Source organism: Photinus pyralis, unplaced genomic scaffold, assembly GCF_008802855.1.
Source record: "Photinus pyralis isolate 1611_PpyrPB1 unplaced genomic scaffold, Ppyr1.3 Ppyr1.4_unclustered_Scaffold8453, whole genome shotgun sequence".
Classification (NCBI taxonomy): Eukaryota; Metazoa; Arthropoda; class Insecta; order Coleoptera; family Lampyridae; genus Photinus; species Photinus pyralis.
In genome coordinates, this window is record NW_022172382.1 from 3,578 (window position 1) to 25,736 (window position 22,159).

General features: G+C 36.5%; 1 protein-coding gene across 1 annotated transcript; it reads left to right on the top strand.

The window, feature by feature from the left end:
• The first annotated feature begins 606 nt into the window (after window positions 1–606).
• LOC116183022 (leucine zipper putative tumor suppressor 2 homolog) lies at window positions 607–21,816 on the top strand. The gene is given in 4 exon segments (XM_031503619.1): window positions 607–968; window positions 20,140–20,245; window positions 20,295–21,007; window positions 21,060–21,816. Coding segments are annotated over 4 exon segments (1,566 nt in total). The 5' UTR covers window positions 607–800; the 3' UTR covers window positions 21,639–21,816.
• Window positions 21,817–22,159: the final 343 nt, after the last annotated feature.

Genomic DNA, 22,159 nt, shown 5'->3' on the forward strand with positions numbered 1-22,159 from the left:
CCTGCAGAACTAAGCGAGGACAAATTCTAATTTTATGGGTACAAATGGGTGCCTCCACAATTTTTGTCTTCAAAATTTTACACAATTTGTTATACTCTTCCGAATTACTTCAAGAAATTAAGCTTAAGGTACCATTTGTTAAGCTAAGGCAAAATAATACTATTTTTGCAGTTAACAACACAACTTCCCCCACTTATTAAGATCTTGATCGCTTTAAATAAGTTGTCCTCAGTTAATGATATCGACTTTTTTCACGATCCCCTAAATTCAATAATAAATAAAATTAAATCTTAAGTCCTAATGTTTGTTCAGAGCCCCAGTGCCATGTAATTGGAATTTTTATTCTGTATGGTTTCTGGTTAAACAAATAAATAAATAAATAAATACATTAGTATTTACTTAGTCCTAAATTATAGGCATATTTTTACTTGATTTGGGCAAAGTGGGGATACCAACTTTATCGACGTGAGATTATGTGTCTATTCTTGAAACCTGTAGTTTTAAATTTGATCTAGGTGCTTGCGCGGTATTCTCTGTTTGGGTTCATGAAAATGTGTTTGCTCTAGTTTGTAGTTCTAGCAAAGAGTAACCATACTCTTTGGTTCTAGTCTACCTAAGTGATTACAGCACTTGCAAACCCTGCAATTACTTTTTATAAGAGCAAGATTTGAATCAGGCTTGAAAAGAATTATGCTAATGAAATATTTACCAGATCGAACGATCACTTTCTTACTTTCTTATTTCCACCGTGAAATCTATAATTACCAATCAATTTTGTTTCAGGCGTTAAATATGTAACAATGGCCACAGTCGATAGTGGAAACGAAACGCTGTTCTCGGACGATTCTCCATGCGACCTAATTAGCTCCCCCAGCGCACTGTCGGGGGAAGATCCAGAAGTTATAGAATGCCAACATATTTCAAATCGACCGCCAAATATACAACCTTTTAGTGGTGTTTTAGAAAAGGTAAGTTTGGTTTGTAAGCGATCGTATATACGGACAACGGAAAAAGAGAAAAACAAATTTGTATTATTTACTGCGGTACGCGTTTATAAAATTCTCAACAAGAAACGATTTTATTTTAAAAGAATTGGCGGTGGTTAAAAAACGACCATTACGTTAACCGGTTTTAATCAGTTTTCGATTTCACAAATTGTTAACCTTTTTCTCCTACTATCATGCCGGTATAATGAATCGGATCGTATGTTAAGTATGAATTATGTAACTTCCGTTAGGTACTCTAAGAATTAGTTAATTAAATCACTCATGTGTAGCGATTAATTAGCTAATTTAATAATTGGCAACATCAAAAGTGTTACTGAAGGTGATATGAATTTTACTTTTTATTGCTGGAATCTAGGTCTAAACTTAGTGCATAGGTGCATTAGTTTGGTGTTATGAAAACGAAATTTCATTCGCCCCTGGTGTACAGACTGGGGTTTACCAGTGACTGTTTCTTATTCCTTATTCCTTGATTATTGTTAACTTCACCTTTTTCCACAGCAAGTAATTTATTTATTTTATTCTGATCTTTTACCGAAAGTCTCCGTTATGCGTTATTCAATAAAATTAACCGAAACTAATTGAAGTATCTATCTGATCAGATCGAACGTAATTCATTAATTACCATCTTTTTATAATGGATAGTTTTGTACGTTCAAGCAGTTCTGCTAGGTGTATTGTACAAGTATGTTTAGTGCATTTTTATTTTCCTTGCAGATGTTTTTTTAATTAAAACTTCAGAGGCACCTCAAAGTCGCCATGCATGAAAAATTGTGGTTATTTGTTGAATACCTTTGTACGAAAAACATGAATGCTATATTTACATGAGGTTTTTGTCATTTTCATGTACCTAACAGTTGGAGAGCGAATAAGTGCCTACTTTTCATCGTTGTGATTGTTTGCAGAATTCATTTGTGAAGAATCACAGTAAAGTGTATAAAGATCTGCATTGTATATTTACTTTCAGATATTTACATTTACCGGTAATACATATGGTTAGTACGTATGTCACTGTGTGCAAATGTAACCAATAAGAGATAAAATTTCGTTAGCCATATTTCAGCTGTCAACAGTATGTGGAAAAACTTGTCCACATATTAGGCTTCATAAGTCCTAAAAGCGTTACTTTTCAAAACGACTGTATACTTGGCTTGAAGCATTTTTTATTAATTTTTATCGGCACATAGTAATGAACAGTTTTGTATAGGTATTTATCGATTCGCCCCACCCCGAGCGATCTTGCTAGATTTTCTTCTTCACGCAATGTTCTTCCCATCGGAAAAGGTGTATCTGTGGCGACTAGTTATAATAAACTGGTGAAATCTGAAACTGATTTATGCATGTTAATTATATCTGCAATTTCTCTTCATAAAGTAAAAAAAACCGCCCAACCCGAATGCTTTGCATTTTAAATTTCTTACGCAAATAATTACCGGTAGGAATAAAGATTTCAGAAGGACACTCTTAATTCGCACATAAACTAGGACTACCTACTTTGACGGAAATCCAGTGTAAATCTACTGATAACCTAATTCTTTGTCGACCATTAGGTATTGTAACAATCAAGTAATAATAATACAATATGATAATAATAATAACTCTTTACTATTACTTCAATTGCTAAGTTTTGGTGAAAGCAAAAAGTGTTCATTAAAAAATTTTATGTACAATGATGTGCAGATCTGAATTCAACAAGTTGAATCCAAATGTTCAAAAAAAGCTATCGACCGTTACAAATCAGAACGAGGCGAGGCGGCAAAGCCGCCAGAGCCCAGCGTAGGTCGCATTAAAACCAAAAAGTGTTCTCAAAATTAAAAAATCTTATGTGCGGACCTGGATTCGACAAGTTGAATCGAAATTTTCAAAAAAAAACTCACTTTGTGTAAGTGATATTTCCAAAAAACAAAAATATTCCTCACAAATTTAAAAAAATGTTAATTCAGTCTGCTCAATAGCATTTTCTTACCGCACCAAAACTGAAACTGAGAAATTGTCTTTGTTGAACAGTAAACAGTGCGAGGCGAAGCCGAGCTATGGACCGTTACAAATCAGAGCGAGTCGAGGTGGCAGAGCCGCCGGTGCCGAGCGTATGTTTCATCAAAACCAAACAGTGTTATCAAAATTAAAAAAGTATAAATTGTGCACACTCTTGTGCAGATAAAGCGCATTTTTTTAACCGAAATAGCTTTTGTTTTGACATCACCAATGGATATATTTCTTGTAGACGTCTCAATCACCCTTTGTGAGTACCCTCTTCCGACAATCCGTCCTTGAGGTATACCTGAATATACTCGATCGCGATAAGAGGTCGAGGAGGAGGGCTATGGTTGGTAGAAATTAATTCCTTTCGTTGAGACCTTTCATTAGAGTACCATGAAGGATAAAACTAATTAAAGCTTAAATTTATTACATTTTGTTTTTTTGACCTCAGCGACCTCAAATTATCCTTAAAACATTACTCGCATGCCATTCTTGAAATTCGAGTACAAATATATATTTTTTTGGTCAGAAACAGATTTTTTCTTAAATAGCCGCCATATTGGTTCCAAATGGTGGGGAAAGGGAGGGCTGCGGGCCAAATCGATCTATTGGACATAAAAATCAACCATGCCAAACGGCATGCTTTCTGCATTATTCGTCAGATTTTTCTGTGTACCGCTTAGACATACTGTGATGTCTTATGGAGCGGTGTGGTGAGAAAGTTTCTTTTCCTAATATTTATATTATCTGTCTGTTCTAAAAGAAACATTTTCGAACAATATGGGGGTTTATGCGTGATTAAAATGTGATGATAAAGCCCTAGTCGATGCAATTTTCTTTGGTTTTCCATGTTCAGCCATTTTAATTTATTGAGGGTGTGTGATATCCTTTCATATTTACGTATTCCAAAAATAAAACGTAAACAGCTATTTTGGACCTTTTGAATTTTATAACAGGTTTGTTTAGTTATGCAAGGTCCGTAAACGGCATCACAGTAATTTAAAGGTGGCAGCACTAAGAAATTAGACAGTAACGCTTTTGTGTTTTGTGCCAGCACATGCCTATGATTTGTGAATTTTTGAGTTTACATGGGTTTGGAAGTTTAATTGGTTGTCCAGTCCAAGATTTTTTACTACATTCGAGGGTTTCAAACGATCACCTTTAAATTGGATAGATATTTTTTCTTAGGCAAGATTTCGATTTGACTTTGTACCGAAAAATATCAATTGTGTTTTTGCGATATTCACATTGAGACAATGGTCTTCTGCTATATTTACAAACGCGGCTATATCTTTGTTAATAGAGTCTGCAACTGTACTGATTTCTTTAGGAAGTATTTTAAAATATATTTGACAATCATCAGCATATATGTGAATACTGCCTAGTTTTAAAGAGGACTGAGTAGGTTAAGGGTATAGATCGAAAATAATAGGGGCCCGAGTATTGATCCTTGAGGAACACCACAAGTTACTGGTACCAGGTTTGAGGAGACCCCATCTATCACCACTTTCTGATACCGATCGAAGAGGTAAATTTTAAGTAATTGTATTGCAGAATTCCCAAAACCGATGTAGTGCAATATTTTTAAAAGAAGATGATGGTTAACTGTATCAAACGCCCTTGAGAAGTCTACCAAAATTAGTGCAGTGACGGCGCTTTCATCAGTATTCCGCATGATGTCATCGGTGATTTTTAATAGGGCTGTGAGTTGACAGTGGGGACAAGCGGTGACTAGGAGAAGCTACGCTACGATTGACCATCATAGATCAAAACATATGACCAAACCTACGATTTACGATGGAAAAACTTCTTGGGAAATTATTTTATCCAGTTTAGCTATACCATTGATTCATTGAATAAAATACTCAAACCGACTCGGGGATACGGGCACGGGAGCTGCATCAGTATGTATATCTACTTGCAGATCCCGCATCCGTACCGCTCCCGTTCCCCTGCCTGCATTCCCTCGTTGGTTTGAGTGGACCTTATGTAGCCGCGAATGCGAACGGATGCAACGGCCCTTATTGTGGCTGTACGAGGGAAACTACTGGGCTTTCCTCCTAAACAACGTTCTAACAGTACGGAACTAGTGAAGAGGATGGAAATGGGTTACAGTCACTCTCACATGGCGGTGGTTTATCGTACCTACTCAACCTAAAAATAGGGTTCAGAAGGTTATTGAAACTTTGCATGATTTCGAGGCGAATGTTGCAAGATTATGTGGCATCCTGTGTGGTACAAAATTCATCCACTTGCGGTCTGTCGCGATTGATTTTAAACAAGGACACTACGGTAGCAGATAGAACTCGAAACCATTGTCATGACACGATTGGACGGTAAATACAGTGAAGGCAGTAGGTATTTCGTTTTTGGATTGCGGTGTAGTAATGATTTAAAATTGGGTCGAGGAATTTTAGTTGGTAGATATTCGGGTGCAAATGGCCAGTCCCGTTTCGTTTGACAATGTTCAACTGTGCCGTGACTAAAAAAGCTAGCTATCCACTTCCATAAATTGATGATACGCTTGACACGCTCTCGGCTCTGAGTTTTTTTTTACTTTGGATTTAAAAAGCAGTTATTGACAAGTGGAAATGGATCCAGAAGAGCGGGAGAAGACAACATTTATGATCAGTTCGGGCATTTTCCAGTCATGCCGTTTGGATTGTGTAACGCACCCGCAATGTTTAAACGTATGAAGGAAAATGCGCTAAAAGGATTATCGTGGAAGACTTGTTTAGTCTACCCGGACGACATCATTGTGGTTAGAGGGACCTTCGAATACCACATGAAGAATCTGCTATAGGTCTAACAAAGGCCAATCTAAAACAATATTTGGGACATTTTGTGTCTGACCGTGGTGTTGCTCAGTTGCTGTTGGTCCTGAGAAGGGCAGAGCCGTTAGAGAATGTTCAACCCCAATTGATAAATCTCAAGGAAGAAGTTGTCTCGGTCTGTGCATCTTTTACCGACGATTTGTGGCAGATTTTGTCACAATTTGAAATCGATTATTGAATGAAACAAAAATGGACTGCGACCCGATTAGCAAGAGGTAGCACCTTATTCTCCCAATGTGAAGACATACTGGGCGCAATGGGATTCGTGATTGAGAACGATTTTCTGAAGTGTACCCTGGAAGTGACGATAGACAACAACAGATGTCACAGGTGTTGATTTCGAGGAGTAGAGTTCCAGAAGTCTTGCTGCACGAGGGAATTAGTGGCGCTCACTTTGGAACAAAAAAGACGCTGGAAAAATTACGCCAAATCCTACGATGAAAAATAGCTCAACAAATGGACAAGTTGCGCAGCTAGTAAGGGCCCACATAGTCGCCTAACGGCCCCTATGAGACACTATATCGTGGGAAGTCCATTCGAGAAAAGTGCGATTGATATAGCCGGACCTTTTCCGACGACTAATAGCGGCAACATGTATATTTTAGACGCCTTGGATACTTCAGCAATTGGGTCGAGGTGTAGATAGGCTATGCCGAGTCAAGAGGCGGTAACCGTTGCTGAAGTGTTGGTAAAAGAATGGATCAATTGATCCGGGACGCCGATTTCGATCAAAGGAGAAGATCTTTCTAGGATTTTAAACATTTATAAAACCAGAACTATTATACGGCTCTACATCCTCAGTCTGACGGAATGGTGGAAAGAATGAATGGAACGATGAACAGTTATTTGGCGAAAGTTGTCGGAAAAAATCTTGCAGCAAATTGTCCACAATTACCGTCACCATGTTTTTCAAATATTTTCCATCGCCAGTGGCGTTCTGTATTCCAGTGGCGTATCAAACTTACGTTCTTTTTGTAATATTTGATTGCAGATTTGGAAAGTACTCGAAAAGTGCTTATTTTATTATGTAACATACCACAATATTGCATTTTCTCTTATTGTGTACACCGACCCTCCTCTGACACTCACAAGGTCATGGTCTTGTGGGTTTTTCAATGTCATGACCTTGGGTTTTTTCACGATCATCACCTTGATTCAAGATCATGATTTTGGTCCAAGATCGTGATCTTGGTAATGGCCTGGGATTTTGGATCCAGAACGTGGTTTTGCAGTTTGGATCAATGTTGAGGCGTAACCTTGTTTTTTGGTGCAAGATAAGGTTAGGAATGCCAAAAGGACATTGGTCGATTATTCTTTGCGGATTTAGTTGAATTAATTTAATTACTTCTTTGAAATTAGATTTTGATTTTGACAAATCAATTAATTCCGGTACGCGTTTTAAAGGGAGCAGTAGAGAAAAGAGCGAAAGATAGCGCGTATTGCAAACTTAAGCTACTCTTTTCTTATTTATTTTCCGGTGCTTATTTTTTTAAAAGAAAATAAAAATGACAAATTATGCACTTCAAAGATGATGAAAAACAATGCGACAAAAAGCAGAGCGAAGATTGCGCGTGTTTATATGTTTCAATAATTTCTTAAAACGTGGTTCTATTTCCTGCGATTTGTTTGCACTGTTAAAATTGCGCGCTGTTTCTTTTGTTGTAAAGGGGCGTACTTAGTTATCGAGCGATATAGATCTCAACACGTAGTCTTTAAAGTAAGTGATATAACTTTATTAAGCCGCTAGGGGGGTCGCAAGAATTATTTAACTTGCAAAGGGGTCGAAAATTAAGCCTTGCTTAAAGTTAAGTCGAACTTAAAATCCATGGCAACGATTAAGACAATCGTGGCTATGGTATAACTTTAAGGGATACTTAATTTAATAATGGCCGTTTGCACCGACAAATTTAAGCAGAACATAGCTTAAGCATAGCTTAAAATCCATGACAACCATTGTCTCAATAATCGTTGCCATGGATTTTAAGCTACGCTTAAGCTAAGCTCTGCTTAAATTTGCCGGTGCAAACGGCCATAAATGTAACACCGACAAACCTGACTAAAAAGTGCAAAATAAGGTGGTAGGTAAGGGTGGGGCCTTTTTTATGGCAAATGAGTTCATTATATAAAATTATGCACTAAAATTTTATTTTAATTGAGGTTCGATTACATAACCCCATTCATAAACGTGACCATTGGTGAACATCAGCGGTTGCAGTTTGGTCATTTTTGATGCCTTCCGAAAAATGTGCGCGGTATCCTTTGTTGTCCAATTTTTGTTAAGCATGACTTCGCATTCGCATAGGTACTAAACAGTTTTCAGACTCCTCGCATGATTTTGTTATCTTCGTGATCGAATCTTCGATCTGGCGTCGTGGAGGTGCAGGTTAGGCGACTTCCCATTCATCACGACTTGCGCTTGTAAGTCTTTGTTTTCTTATTTGCGATCGTCTGTTACTTTTTGTTTGCAGACATCTCCTTAGCACCGATTTCAAATCGCATAATAGACTCTTTTCGCGTGACCGCTCATTTGCATTTCTTTCCTCGATCGCCCACGTCAACTAATAACTAGGTAAATGAAATCAGGAAGATTATAATTGACTTTTGTTTGTAGCCTTAACGTTTTTCAATTTCCTGCCCCGACACGTATTATTGCAGTAATTCTGTCTTTTTTATTTACTTTTAACGGAAATTAACAGTTGTTGATTGAAGTAAATTAATCATATAACACGGAATTGTAGATATGCAGATTAATGTTGTAATTAGTTTATATTTATCTAACGTTGAATTCAGGGCGACAAAGGAGTTTGCTTATTAATCAGGGCGAATTAATTGTGTTTCAATTGTGTTTTTGCGTTTGTAAAGGCGGCAGTGTTTATCCGATCACGCTCTACATACTGACAGGGCTTTCATTTCAAAACGAACCACCGATTTTAATTTGTAAGTTTGATAAAAAAAAATAGAAATTGCAAAAGTGCGTCCATTTAGATAGGTAGAGGAAAGTTTGTTTACCTTATTTTTACTATTCCCCCCCCCCCCCCCTCCCACGTTAAAATTATATATGCGCCCCCAATCGTTTGGCACCTTATTTTGAAGGTCATAAAATCCACCACCACCAAACTAAATTTGAATAGTCTGGATATGAATTAATGTTAAAAATTGACAAATACAAAATAATTGAATTTTACCTCTTCCACGTTTTCATTGTATAAAATTTAATTTGGGCGAAGATTGGTATTTTTTCCCAGGATTCGTCCATCAGAGCAAGGAAAATTTGTAACTAGAATACGCAAAAACTTGGTGTTAACTTGACATTTATTGAAATTTATCGTTATTAGTCACATATTAAAACAGATTAAAAGACTTTTCTTTATTAACGAGCTCCCAGCGAGTTTATAATTTTGCGGTGTCTGTCCGTCCGTTAGCACGATATCTCGATAACGAATAATGGACCGATTACGATAAAATTTTGTAGGTAGATTCTTTATGAAATTTGTAGATAGGAGTTCGTGAATTGGCAATGTAGCCCAAAAAATAAGGAAGGCCCTGCGTGAGTTATGAACCGAATTGCATGAAATTCAATATGCGTATAGCTTTAGACATATAAAACGCAATTCCAAACATTGAGCCTAATCGATCATTTCGACCATTTATATACCGAATTGCAAACTTTTTTATTTATGAAGGTATTTAAAATTTTGATGCATAGCCACTTGGAATAAAAGCAAATTTAACGCCAGTTTCAAAATTTGGTTTTGCGCATACGCAGTGCCAACTTTCTTATTTATGGAGGGATTCAAATGAAATTTGATACATAGCCACAAATGTAGCGCCATTTTCCAAATTTGGTTTTGTGTAGTATGTGCAGTATATACATTTTAAATAAAAGCAAAACTAACATCTGGTTTAAAATTTGGTTTTCAACATGCTATAGCCATACCCAGGAGCTCGTTTTCTATATTTGTTTAGTTTATTTTTTTGTTAAAACAACTATTAAAAAATTTAGCGTACTGAGCACGTGTGCACGTTAAATGGAATTCTTTCTCTGTCCGTCCGTCCATCTGTCTTTCCGTCTGTTCAAGGCCTTAACCATTCTTACAGTTTTCAATATATTAAGTTCGATTCGTTTTGAAAATTGGTAGTTGATAACTCAGGCTCCGTCACCTAAGCCAAATCTTGACGATTAATGTACGCATGCGCTGTGCCCTTCTGTCTGTGCGATGCTAACTTTTTTATTTATAGATATATTTTCAATTTTAACCACGTGTGCTACTAGACGTCCTGTGGTATAAAACAGTCATGCAATGCAAGTAGTCGTTCACTGCAAAACTGGTGTGGCGGCTTCCTGCGTGATTGACGTGATGTGCACATGCGCAGATTGCCTAATGCCAACTTTCTTATTTGGGGAGACATTTCTTTGACATTTTAACCATAGATGCTTCTAGTATAGAAAAACGTATTTATTGCCCTTTGAGAAGTAAGCATTTAAAATGCGCTACAGTTACTCGCCTTAGGAGACCTTTTTATCTGTTTAAATGTCTCTTAAAACCAGGTGTCAAATTCTTGACAGAATAGCTTCCTAGCTGAAACCAAAAATTGCCAACATATGTACGCACTTACAGACGGGAAAAATTTATTCTTTAAAAGTTGCTTAAAATGATCTAAAACGTCAACATTTGATGAAATTTCGGATTGTACCTAGCTCATGCTATGAAGAGAAAACCGTCAGCATTTTGTTTGCTTTTATTAGAGGAACCTACCATCCAAATTTCGTTAAAATTGCTCCATAAATAAGAAAGTTGGATGTTGCACATGCGCAACACTATTTTTTGCGCATGCATTTTGTTTTCTTTTATTAGGAGGACCTACCATCCAAATTTCGTTTTAATTGTTCCATAAATAAGAAAATTGCATTTCTGCGCATGCGCAACACGATTTTTGCGCATGAATTTTGTTTGCTTTTATTAAAGGGACTTACCATAGAAATTTCGTTTAAATTGCTTCAGAAACAAGATCGTTGCGTTTTGCACATATGCAACACAATTTTTTGACTTTGACAATTTTTTTCTCCGTTTTTTGATAATATAACCCGGCCCAATTTTTTGTAGGTTGTACACAGGAAAATAAGGTCTTCCAAATAATAGAATAAAAATTTTAGGTTGCTATTTGAAAAAAAAAGTTCGATGCCGTTACGGCGCTCCAAAATTTCTTTTCAAAAATCCGGCCCGTTATTTTTCTGTTCGGTATGCCTAAAACATATATACAAAATTTCAACAAAATCCGTCGAGCCGTTTTCTCAGAAAATTGCCAACAAACGTACGTACATACAGACGGAAAAAAATTTTATTCTTTAAAAGTTGCTTAAAATGGTCTAAAACGTCGACATTTGATGAAATTTTGAAATGTTCAAAAAACGGCTATCGCAATAGCTACCTAGCACATGCTAGGAAGCTAAAAATAAATCAAGCGGAGTCAATTCGGGAGACCGTGGTGGTCATTCTATGGCATCCCCTCTGCCAATCCATGTACTAGTATACATACCGTAGCATAGTGTGCTCTAGCACAGTGATTCTCAACATTTTTGTAATCGCGACCCCCTATTTTCTGGGTCTGATGACCGCGACCCCCTAGTACTTAATCCTATTGTTAATGCCATTGAGAAACCCTGTTAAATGAACTACACGCTAAAATAAATATTTTTTATTTATTGTTAGCCAGTTGAATGCATATAATACAACAGTTATGTAATGCCCTTATACGGGGTATCAATTTTAAAACTATGCAGTCGGCCATATTTTCCAAACTAAAGAAGATATTGAAAATCGCGCAAAACCGTTTCGGGGTTATCGAGGGTGAACCAGAATGACGTTATGACTGACAACCCCCCACCCTCCCCAGGTCCCCTCTTCAAAAATCCTAAATGGCAACCCCATGCTTGTGACACATCGTTGGAAAGCTACTAAAAAATGCTTTCCAGTGGTTCCAATAAAGTCAATATTCATAAGACAATTTAATAAAAATTTAATAATTAACAAAAAAAACTAAATGTTGACATTGAGCGATTTATGTTGTTATTGTCTTTAGCACTTCCAGATTTCGTTAAAAATCCAAACAGATTTGATTGCTTGCTCATTTTGAAACTAAATAAATTAACCACATCAGTTATTGGCAAATTGAAGCGATGTTCTGAACAACAGGCGAGTTCATGTGGTATTACTACCAAGCGTCTCGGAGTCGGAAGTCCCCGCGGTTGTAGATGACTATGTAAGTTTTAATTTCTACAAAACGTTTCCGTCACACAACTTTCTTATGCAGTTTGCATTTTGTTGAATTCGGAATTGAAATCGAAATTATCTTGCCACGACCCTTAAAACACTACGCGCGACCCCCAGGTTGAGAATCGCTGGTCTAGCAGCATGTTCCCATTGTAGTATACTGTTACAAGACTGTGATCTATCACTTCTTCCAACACACAGTTCCTAATTTGGATGAAGATTAGTATTTTATTCTAGGAATAAGATCAAAACTGCATTTTTTTTGTTTTACTATTTTTTACATGCTTATATTTCGGACATTGATTCGTCCTTCATCAGAGCAAAGAAACTGACAATACACAATTAAAATCTTGATAAAACCCCATTGTAATTGATGGCTTCTGTATCATGTTTTGATCTTATTCCTGGAATAAAATACTACTCTTCATCCAAGTCAGCTAACAAGATCGACAAAATCTTCCCGGTGCGTTAAATAGTTCCTAATATAATTCGAGGGATCGATCACAGTTTTATCATTATGTTTTATTTTTAAGGTTCTGGTATGTCACTAGTTGATAGGTCGCGCGATACGGAATGTAATAATTTATTGCCATACTCACAGAGCCTTATTAGTGCTATTTGAGGTGTTTATATAACGATCATTACGGTCACGTTTGCAGTTTTGCTTAATTTGGGGTAGGTCGATTTTCGTGTTTTATAGTTTAGCAGTACTTTGGGCGCTCCTGTTTGTTTCCATAAACAAGCTCGAAGGCTCATTGCTCTTATTTCGGGACGATCACGGTACTCTTCTTTGAGCCCCTATCGTAATCGGTTATAATTCCTCATATCTCAAGAACGGAGCTCTAGAGAGTTTCCACAAAGGCAAAATGTCTGGACAAGGTAAGAATTTCTCTGAGAGCTTGATTCTTCTCGCATAATATAGCGTAGATCTTGCGAAAATCTTCTGTTTTACAAATAATAGGTTTCATGCAGCCAATAGTTGCAAACAAATAACGCATTGCGGTTTGTCTTATCCGCTAACTTCAATCGTTGAGCGAATAACGCTTCAATGCTAGCTTTAAATTTAGCTGAACTTGGTCACATTTTACCGATCGCCTCTTGCTTAGTTTTCAGCTTTGATTATTCTATATTCAAAGGTTTTCAGTATACTAGCAAGTTTTGAGTTGTACTGCATCACACCTAGGATAGCTGAATAAGCACCTTTTCCTTCGACCTAAGGTAGGAATCTTTTATGATTGTTTGAAAATGAAATCCAGACTAGGCTAGATTTGGAAGCATATTGTTTCGAAAAGGCGTTAAATTCTTATAAAAGTTCATCATTACAGTAAAAGAACATTTAAGAAGAAAAAGATGTAAAGTGGAACAAGGAAATGTACACACATGATAGAACTAAAACTGTACTTTCAATGTACATAAAACAAGAAACGACGGTTTGTACATTAATTTTCCATTTATGCAGTAAGAAAAAATCGACTAGTAAATTACTGTTTATTTCATTGATGTAAGTCGGTAATGACATTGTACTTACGCTGCGCTCGAATGAGGGCTCGTGCGGAATCCCGCCCTCTATTGCTTACAGGTTAGTATGCGTGTATATGTTGTGGCCACTGACCGTGAGAACATTTACACACGCGACCACTCGTACTGGTTTTTTTCGCGTTTATTTTTACATCAATGAAGGGAAAAACAAACGATTCATTTAATCGCGAAAAGCAGGTTTGGTTTAATTAGATGAATTGTATTACATAAAACATTTCAAAATTACGGCAGCATCTCTAACATTGGCGAACCGGTTTCTTTTCAAAAGCATCCTTTGCAAGCCTGAAACAATAATACGTAATTATTCCAACCCGCCAAAAGAAAAGGAAGAAAGCAACACCCGCCGGATATCTTGTTTTTTTTAATGGGAACATGTTTGTGGTGGTACGTTGTGGGTTTAAAGTGAAGACGATACCAGAAGTCCATACCCATTGCAATGGAAATTATTGTTTAATGACCAAGTAGACATGTCTGTAGTTTGTAGGATTCCTAAATATTACCTATATACAGTGTGATAAAAAAAGACTTATTCAAGTACTCCCCAGAAAAATATTGAAAAATCTATTTTGCCTTTTCTTAAAGATATTGAGGTTTTATTGGATGTAAGTTTGGCAACCATGTGGAACATTACAACTGAATTTTGAATTGTAAAAAAACAGCGTAGGCACCATAGATTTTTTTCTAAAATAAATCACTTTCGAACAAAAAAATCCAAAAAAAAACTGATTTAGGTAATTGTTTTCCTGGAAAGGAAAACTGGAGCAATCAACGTTATTCCAGTATTCCAGCGCATATACATGACAAACATTAAAAACAAAATATTGACAAAAAGAAAGATATGAAATATTTGTTCAAAATTGCACTGTAATAAAAATGTTTAATTTTATTCGTAAATTCGTAAATGCCTTTAAACTTATTACACTTATTAAGATCTTGATCACTTTAAATAAGTTATCCTCAGTTTATGACATCGACTTTTTTCAAGAACTCCTAAATGCAATAATAAATCAAATTAGATCTTAAGTCCTAATGTTTGTTCAGAGCCCCAGTGCCAAAGTGGATGCAAAATATTGCAACAAATGGTTGGTACTACCTATCATGCTTTAAATATTGCTGTGTGTAATGCCGTGCAGTCACTACAGCACCTACAAAATATTGACTTAACATTTCTTAAATCGAGAGACTCGCTGGCCTCGATCAACTTTGGAAAATTCCAAAAAAATTATTACACAACTTTTGATTAGCACTTGAAATAAATCTTGGGCACGATTAGACAAATCTAACATGAAAACTCTTATCTGAGCGGCGCAAAGCATTCGAATAAACACACAATTAATTGATTGCAAAAGGCAACAATTCATTTCGAAACACATAAAACAAAATTAAAACAAATTCCCCGAAAAAAGGAAAAGCTTACAAAGCTTATTTGAACATAATATCCCGCACGCAGGCGGTCGTACAAGATTGTCGATATTCACCAAAACAGACAGAAACGCTCGAGATTTAGCGTCAAATTTACACGATCTTCGGCCTGCGCGGAACTGGTAGCCATGGCCTAATATATCTACTCTTATTAGGCCATGCTCGTAGCCTCGTGTTTACGTTGATTTTTAAATCCATCGCCAATCTCAATTATACTGGATAACGCAAGCTTCGAAGCAACACGTTCCGCTTCCCCAATTACGCCGAAATAACGCTCACATCGTAAAAACGCCTGTATAACTTAACAGCGATAACAACACGTGCGTTAATTAAATTTCGCCTGATAAAACTCCTTACTCCAAAGGACCAGATGTCCCTACGCTTTAACACGCACTATTAATGCACAAATCTAAATAAACAATTTACAAAATCGATAAAATTGAAATAAAAATTGTGTAATTACACAATTCTAAAAGGAAAAACAATACTGAGATAACAAATTCAAATGCAATATACAGTCCTCCAGATTTACACTTGATAAAATTAAAATACTTTCATATACAAGGTGTCCCGTCATTATTTTTGGTGTTTAGACCGAAATAACATCTACATGACGTTGTTTACACAAAAAAGTAGAATGATACAATGAAGAATAAATACAAGAAGACGGACGCGCAAGGTTATCTATTCTTTACAAGCCGCAAATCGTATCTTCGGGCTGCTAAAGCTCTGATCTGTGTGAAATTTCGGCTGAATAGACCCACATTTATAACGGGTTTTTAGTAAGTATACTCGTAAAAAGAAACGTGGAATAAGAGTATCGTACAAAATGAAATTTAGGAATTAATTGACGTGTTAAGTTTGACAAAACTGCGATGAAGAACGTTGACGTTATTTAGAAATGACACAAGATTGCAATAGAGTCCGTTTGTTTCTACGACTGATCTTATCTCAAGAGCTGGTTGCTCTACTTTACCGCCGTTTGGTTCGTTTAGATGTCAAGGCTTGTACCAAGGAAGAAACTTTTTCTGTGCTTCACGACTTAAAGTTTCCCCCTTTGCCTTATAAATCCTATACACTGGCAAAGAATACATAATAATTATTAGTTACTCTTTGACGCATCGATTACATAAAATTCAAACATGAAGCTCTCAATTTTAGCCACCATTTGGATAAATGATTTGGATCAAAACCCCAATTTTATCGAGGAAACGGTTAATTGCTATGGCAGAGAAAAAATGGGCTCTCTTGGAACCACTGTCATTACTTGGAGGCATAGTTTATGATGTGCATGTGTTAACAAATGTATGGACGGATATTTATGTAATTTTAAGAGAAGGCGCTTCCTAAAAAAAATAAATTAAATGCAGATATGTTGTTTTACTTGTGACCCGACTCGTCTGAAATTTGAACGAGAGGTACTTCATACAACGGAAAATTGAAATAGCTTCTGTGATTTTCGATTTGATTATTTTATTGACCTTTTTTGTATCGTGGTTCGATTTCCTTTTCTTTCTTTCATGTGTTATCCATTGCGTGTCTTTAGGTCTACCAATTCTTGTTTTGTAATGTTCTTCAAGATCTCTTCTAACTGTCTTAATTTTATTGTTCCATAAGTTGTCCTTTGTTGTTTCACTTCCTGAACTGTTTTCTTTAGGTATTTGCTTTTTGGTTTGTTGGTAGCGAACAAGTTCTTTTAGTTTTTTTTAGTGGTCATTATTATTTTAACGCATTTTTTAACGAAGTTGGGTGCGCTATTCTCTGTCCGTTCGTCCGAGGCATTTAACGACTCCTACTCCTACTCAATATATTTAGTTAGTTCTTTTTGAATTCGGTAGCTTATAGCTCTGGCACCTGAGCCAAAACAATCCTAACGTACCTATGTGCAGACTGCGCAATATCAACTTTCATATTTGTTACCATATTATGTACTGAAACTTTAACCACCACTTTCCAACAAGACCTATTATGTAAAAATCGGTTAACCTAAACCGAAGTTACATTCAATTCCTTAAAGAGATGTTCCCCTTCCGGCACCCCTCATATTTTACGAGCTAGAGCAATATATGCTGCATCAAAATTGATACAAGATTGCTATGCATGTATTTTTTGTGCATGTTTGTTGGGTATATTTTAGAAAAAAATACACTTTTGTACTTAACCATGAATCGTACGAATTCTAGCAGTGAAGCTAGAAGCTTGAAAATAATTTCCAGCGATTTCTATTGTCCCCTTTTGTTAACAAAATTGTTTTCTCGAAGCTGTGCAATTAATGGTTCCATAGCTATGGCCTGTGGCCATTATTAACGGGACACCCTGTACATTGAAATTGTTTGATCAAGTCAAGTAGCGCGTCTTGCTAAATCTACTCGACAACGCGCGGCTTGCCTCCCATCAGGGGGTGATTGAGTGACCATGACCACAGACCCCCCATCTCTACCTATAATTGTGTAATTGTACGTTTTCCTCTATCGATAACGGTTCCGTTTCAGAAGGCGTCAAAGTTGCAACACGCGAAAACCACCCTTTTCGAGAGCAACGGTCCGCGTCTCACAACTCCCAAACCGTGTCATCACTTTTATTCATAACACGGCAGAAAAACACCCCTCTGTGTCCTCTAATATGATCTCAGAAAACTGGAAAACGATCTGGCGTCCTGTTTTCGAGTTCGTTGTAAGTTCATATACTTTTACTATTTTTTACAATCATCGTCCCTAGTTTTTTTTTTCAAGAAATTGCAATTTTATCATACAATGCTCAAGTAAACCTCTACAGCAGATCTAAAAAAGCGACAGAGCACCTCGGTGTGACCCTACGGGGCTATTAGATTTGACCCATTTTCAATAGGCTTGTTACATGTGGCATATAGATCAACTGTGCAAAGTTTCAACCGAATCGGTCCAAGCGTTTGACAGTTATCGTGTTCACGGACAGACGGACACCATCGATTCCCCTATAAAGCTTGCATTGCTTTGCTTTTAGATCTCAAAGGGTGCCACAGTTCTAGATTTCAGACCTTCGCGGGTTGTTTATGGTGGCAGTTATTGCGGAAATATTTAGTACCTTGCCTCCGTATGGTATTTTTACATTACAACTTTCGCTCTATGAAAAGTACACATACTTAATTGTCGCAAGGTTTGATCCTAAACAATCTAGATCAATAAAGTGTCTGTCAATAGAATGTGACCATATTTGCATATTGATTGAATACTAATCACTGACGACGTTACTTAATTTTCTTATCTAAACTCCAAACGCAATAGATACCTTAAGCTAAGCTAAGGAGTTCCGTTTACTGGCGAAAATTAATTCGTTAACATATTTCACATCTAAAGGTCAGAGATTTTGTTATACATACATATAAAAAAATAATTTCCGCTAGACTAAGGTAGGTACACACCTTTCGAGGAGCGTTTTATGGACAGGATTTTGATCATTAACTTAAGGAATAATTCTTGGTAATGATATTTATTTACATTCATTCATTACTACGAAGCCGTACACGGGCCATACACACACTTGGTGTTCTTATTCCAAAAATAAGTGGAAATTTCGACAAAAAAAGTGGAAACTTCGACAAAAAAGTGGAAATTTTCACAAAAAAGTGAAAATTTCTACAAAAAAGTGGAAATTCCCACAAAAAAGTAGAAATTTCAACAAAAAAGTGGAAATTTCGACAAAAAAGTGAAAATTTCGAAAAAAAGTGAAAGCGGCGACAACAAAGCAGAAATTTGACCTTCCCCCGCCGCCCCATCGAGTGACCCATCATTTTAAAGGCCATCAAATATTTTTGTCGAAATTTCCACTTTTTTATGGGAATTTCCACTTTTTTGTAGAAATTTCCACTTTTTTGTAGAAATGTTCACTTTTTTGGCGAAATTTTCACTTTTTTGTAGAAGAAGAACACCAAGTGTATATGTGGCCCGTGTACGGCTTGGTACATTACCCACCCAATTATATATTTTATTAGCTAAGCTCTATCGAGACTATGCACACTAAATAATTGCATTGCCAAGCAGATTTGTTACAGTATATATGGTCATTAATAAAGAATAAGTTACAAATAAACTCGTCATATAAGTGCACTAATAATAATTTCTCACGGCATTTATAAAAGTCGCATCAATAATTTATTCGAGGGAGGTATTATTACTTTGTAAGCGGTAGTCCAGTGCTAGTAGTCTAATACCTACGAGTATAAAGATACACCATTAGGATATTTTTAAAATTGAAACAAATACATAATGATTTGTTAAAATTCATCCCTCAAACCAATCAAATGTATTTATTTTTCTGTCTTTTGCAGACACTTGTCTTGCTCAAAATTGAAAGTTAGAATTTTATAAACTCGCCGCGTACAGACCCGGCATCTGCTAGAAGAAAAATCCTAATATTTTTAATTTGAGAGATTCGGTGGTCTCGACCTACTTCCGAAAATTCCAAAGAACTTATTATACAAACTTTGATTATCGCCTGAAATAAATCTTTGCATGGAAAACCAGGAAAACTCTATCAGGGTCGCACAATAGAACACACAATTAATTGATTAACAATGCCAAAAATTTATTGCGAAGTACAATTAAACCATTAATTAAATTAATTAAATTCATTTGACACCAAAATTACGATTACGTCCGAAGATATGCCAAAATTACCGAAATTTACCGATCTGGTTTTTATTTTTTCACACAACAAAAATAAGTTGGAAACTGTTTGTTTTCAACAGGATGGTGCACTCGCGCACAGCATAAGTAGTCGTGCGAGAATACCTATCGGACAAATTTCCTGAAAAATAGAAAAGTTGTCCGATTAAGGTATTCTCGCACGATTAAGGCGTTGTGCATATAGGTTTGCATGGGGAATAGCAAACGAAATAATTGCATATTAAATGTTATTGATGACATGTTAGTAGATTCTTCCTTCCTTTGTCTTTGATTGACTTACTCTTGCTGTTAAAGTGCTGAGTTGTTGTACTGAGTTGTATTTCGTACCGTTGTCACTCCAGTTTAATATATATTTTAAATTTTCAAATAAATGTAATAAGACAAGTTTACATAACTCTACCAATTGTGTATGTATTTATTTCAGGGAAGGACAGTTATTCGACCCATAGCGTTTCGGCCCGCCGGAATGTCACCGTCGGGAAGGTTTGGACTGGAAGGTGAACGTTATGGATCTACTCCCATTTTAACACGTAAATATTTGATCACAAAAGATATTCATAATTACGACGTTATTTCTAGGTAGCAACGATCATAAGCATCACTTCGCGCCAAATTCGAATTACTCTCTGGATCGGAAATTGCGGTCATCCTGTCAATCGATAATGTCCTCCCCTATGTCCATGACATTCAGCTCTCTACCTCAAAAAATTAGTAACTACGACAGTTTAGAAAGTGTGCGGAAATCACCAGTAGCACTTTAACGTAAGTAATACCAACGGCATTCAACCTACACAACAGTAAAAGAAATTTATTGCAGAAATAAGTCTTCGTATATGTTGTCTGGGGTTGGTGGTTCTCTCCTCGATTTAACTCCATCCCCGTCAGATTCCGGCGTATCCGAATTGGAAGCTGCTTTGCGAGATCGCGATTCGGAGCTTGCCTACTTGCGGCAAACAATGGAGCACAATGAGCAAGTTATTTTTCGGGTGTATCAAGAGAAAGAACGGGTGTGGGAGAGAGAATTGAGACGGTTAAAAAGCATACACGAAACTCGCTTACGGACCATAGCACAAAAGGCACTTAAATTGGAGCAGATGCTCATGATGCAAACCTATCAACTGCAGCAAGATAAGAAAAGATTATCCGGCGAAACGCAAAAAGCTAACTGTGAAAGTGATAGGCTAAGACAAGAGGTTAAAATACTGAGGGACAGATTAGAAGAAACGGAATGGAGTTTATGCCAAAAAACTGGAGAGATCTCTTTACTTAAGTCACAATTAAAAGATTACCAGGTACTGATAGTGCGTCTTTAATTTATCGCAAATACTAATCTTCTGATTTTAGAACGATCAGACTTGCAAAGGACACGAGCTTTTGCAAATACGGAACGAATACAGAGACGTTCGAGAACAACTTGAAGCAAACAAATCCGCGTCGGAAAATTTAAGGAGAACATTAAAGGCCAAGAATGTACAAATAGACAGTTTAAAGCAAGAACTTCAAAAGCTATTAGAAAATAATATCAACGCTTGCGAAGATCACGCCGACTACATTATTACAAAGTTCGATCAAGATGATGTCGAGATTCCGTGCGTATCCTTAAAAAACAAAGAAGAAGAGGTCCAGCAACTTCTAGCAAATTTCTGTATAAAATCGAACAGCAACGAAAATGAAGAAGTGGATAAACTTAAACAAGAGATGGAAGTTAAACGGCTGGAGTTTGAAAAAGAGAGGTTGATATGGGCGCAAGAAAAAGAAAAAGTATTGAAATATCAGAAACAGTTACAACTTAATTATATACAGATGTATAGACGCACAAAAGCACTGGAAAACGAGCTCGAGTGCTTCAATGCAGAAATGGTCAGAAAAAGTGGACATAAGAGTCTACAAGTAGCAGAAATCACTCACACAATTGAATTGTAATTAATTTATGCAAAGCTAAACTCTTTCTCATGTAAATAGTTGTTTACATACAGAGATAAAAGTTTTGGGCTTGTAGTTTTCCTAACGGAATGCAATTTTAACTATGTTCCATTTAAGTAACATTGTGATTTTAACTTAATGTGTAAAAAATACCATGTAAATAAAGTATAACTTTGGACGCGTTAGTTATTTCTTCCAGATCCAGTCCTAAGTACGAGCAGAGCGTTGCTGATGATATAAAAACCTACGACATCGACCTCCAGAATGTGAAGAAAAGAAATGGTTAAATATAGTAGGTTGACCAAAAAAACAAATTGTAGACAGTAGCGGTCCCAGGATTTGGTAAAGGGAGGGGCCCAAACCCGAACTTTTTCCCAATACGGAAAAAATAAAAGAAATCTGATGAAAAAATTGACAAGGGGGGGGGCGGGCCCCCCCTGGGACCGCCACTGATTGTAGAGGATAGCGATTATCCTTCATACAACCATTGAATAAAACATTTTTTATTCAATGGTAAAACA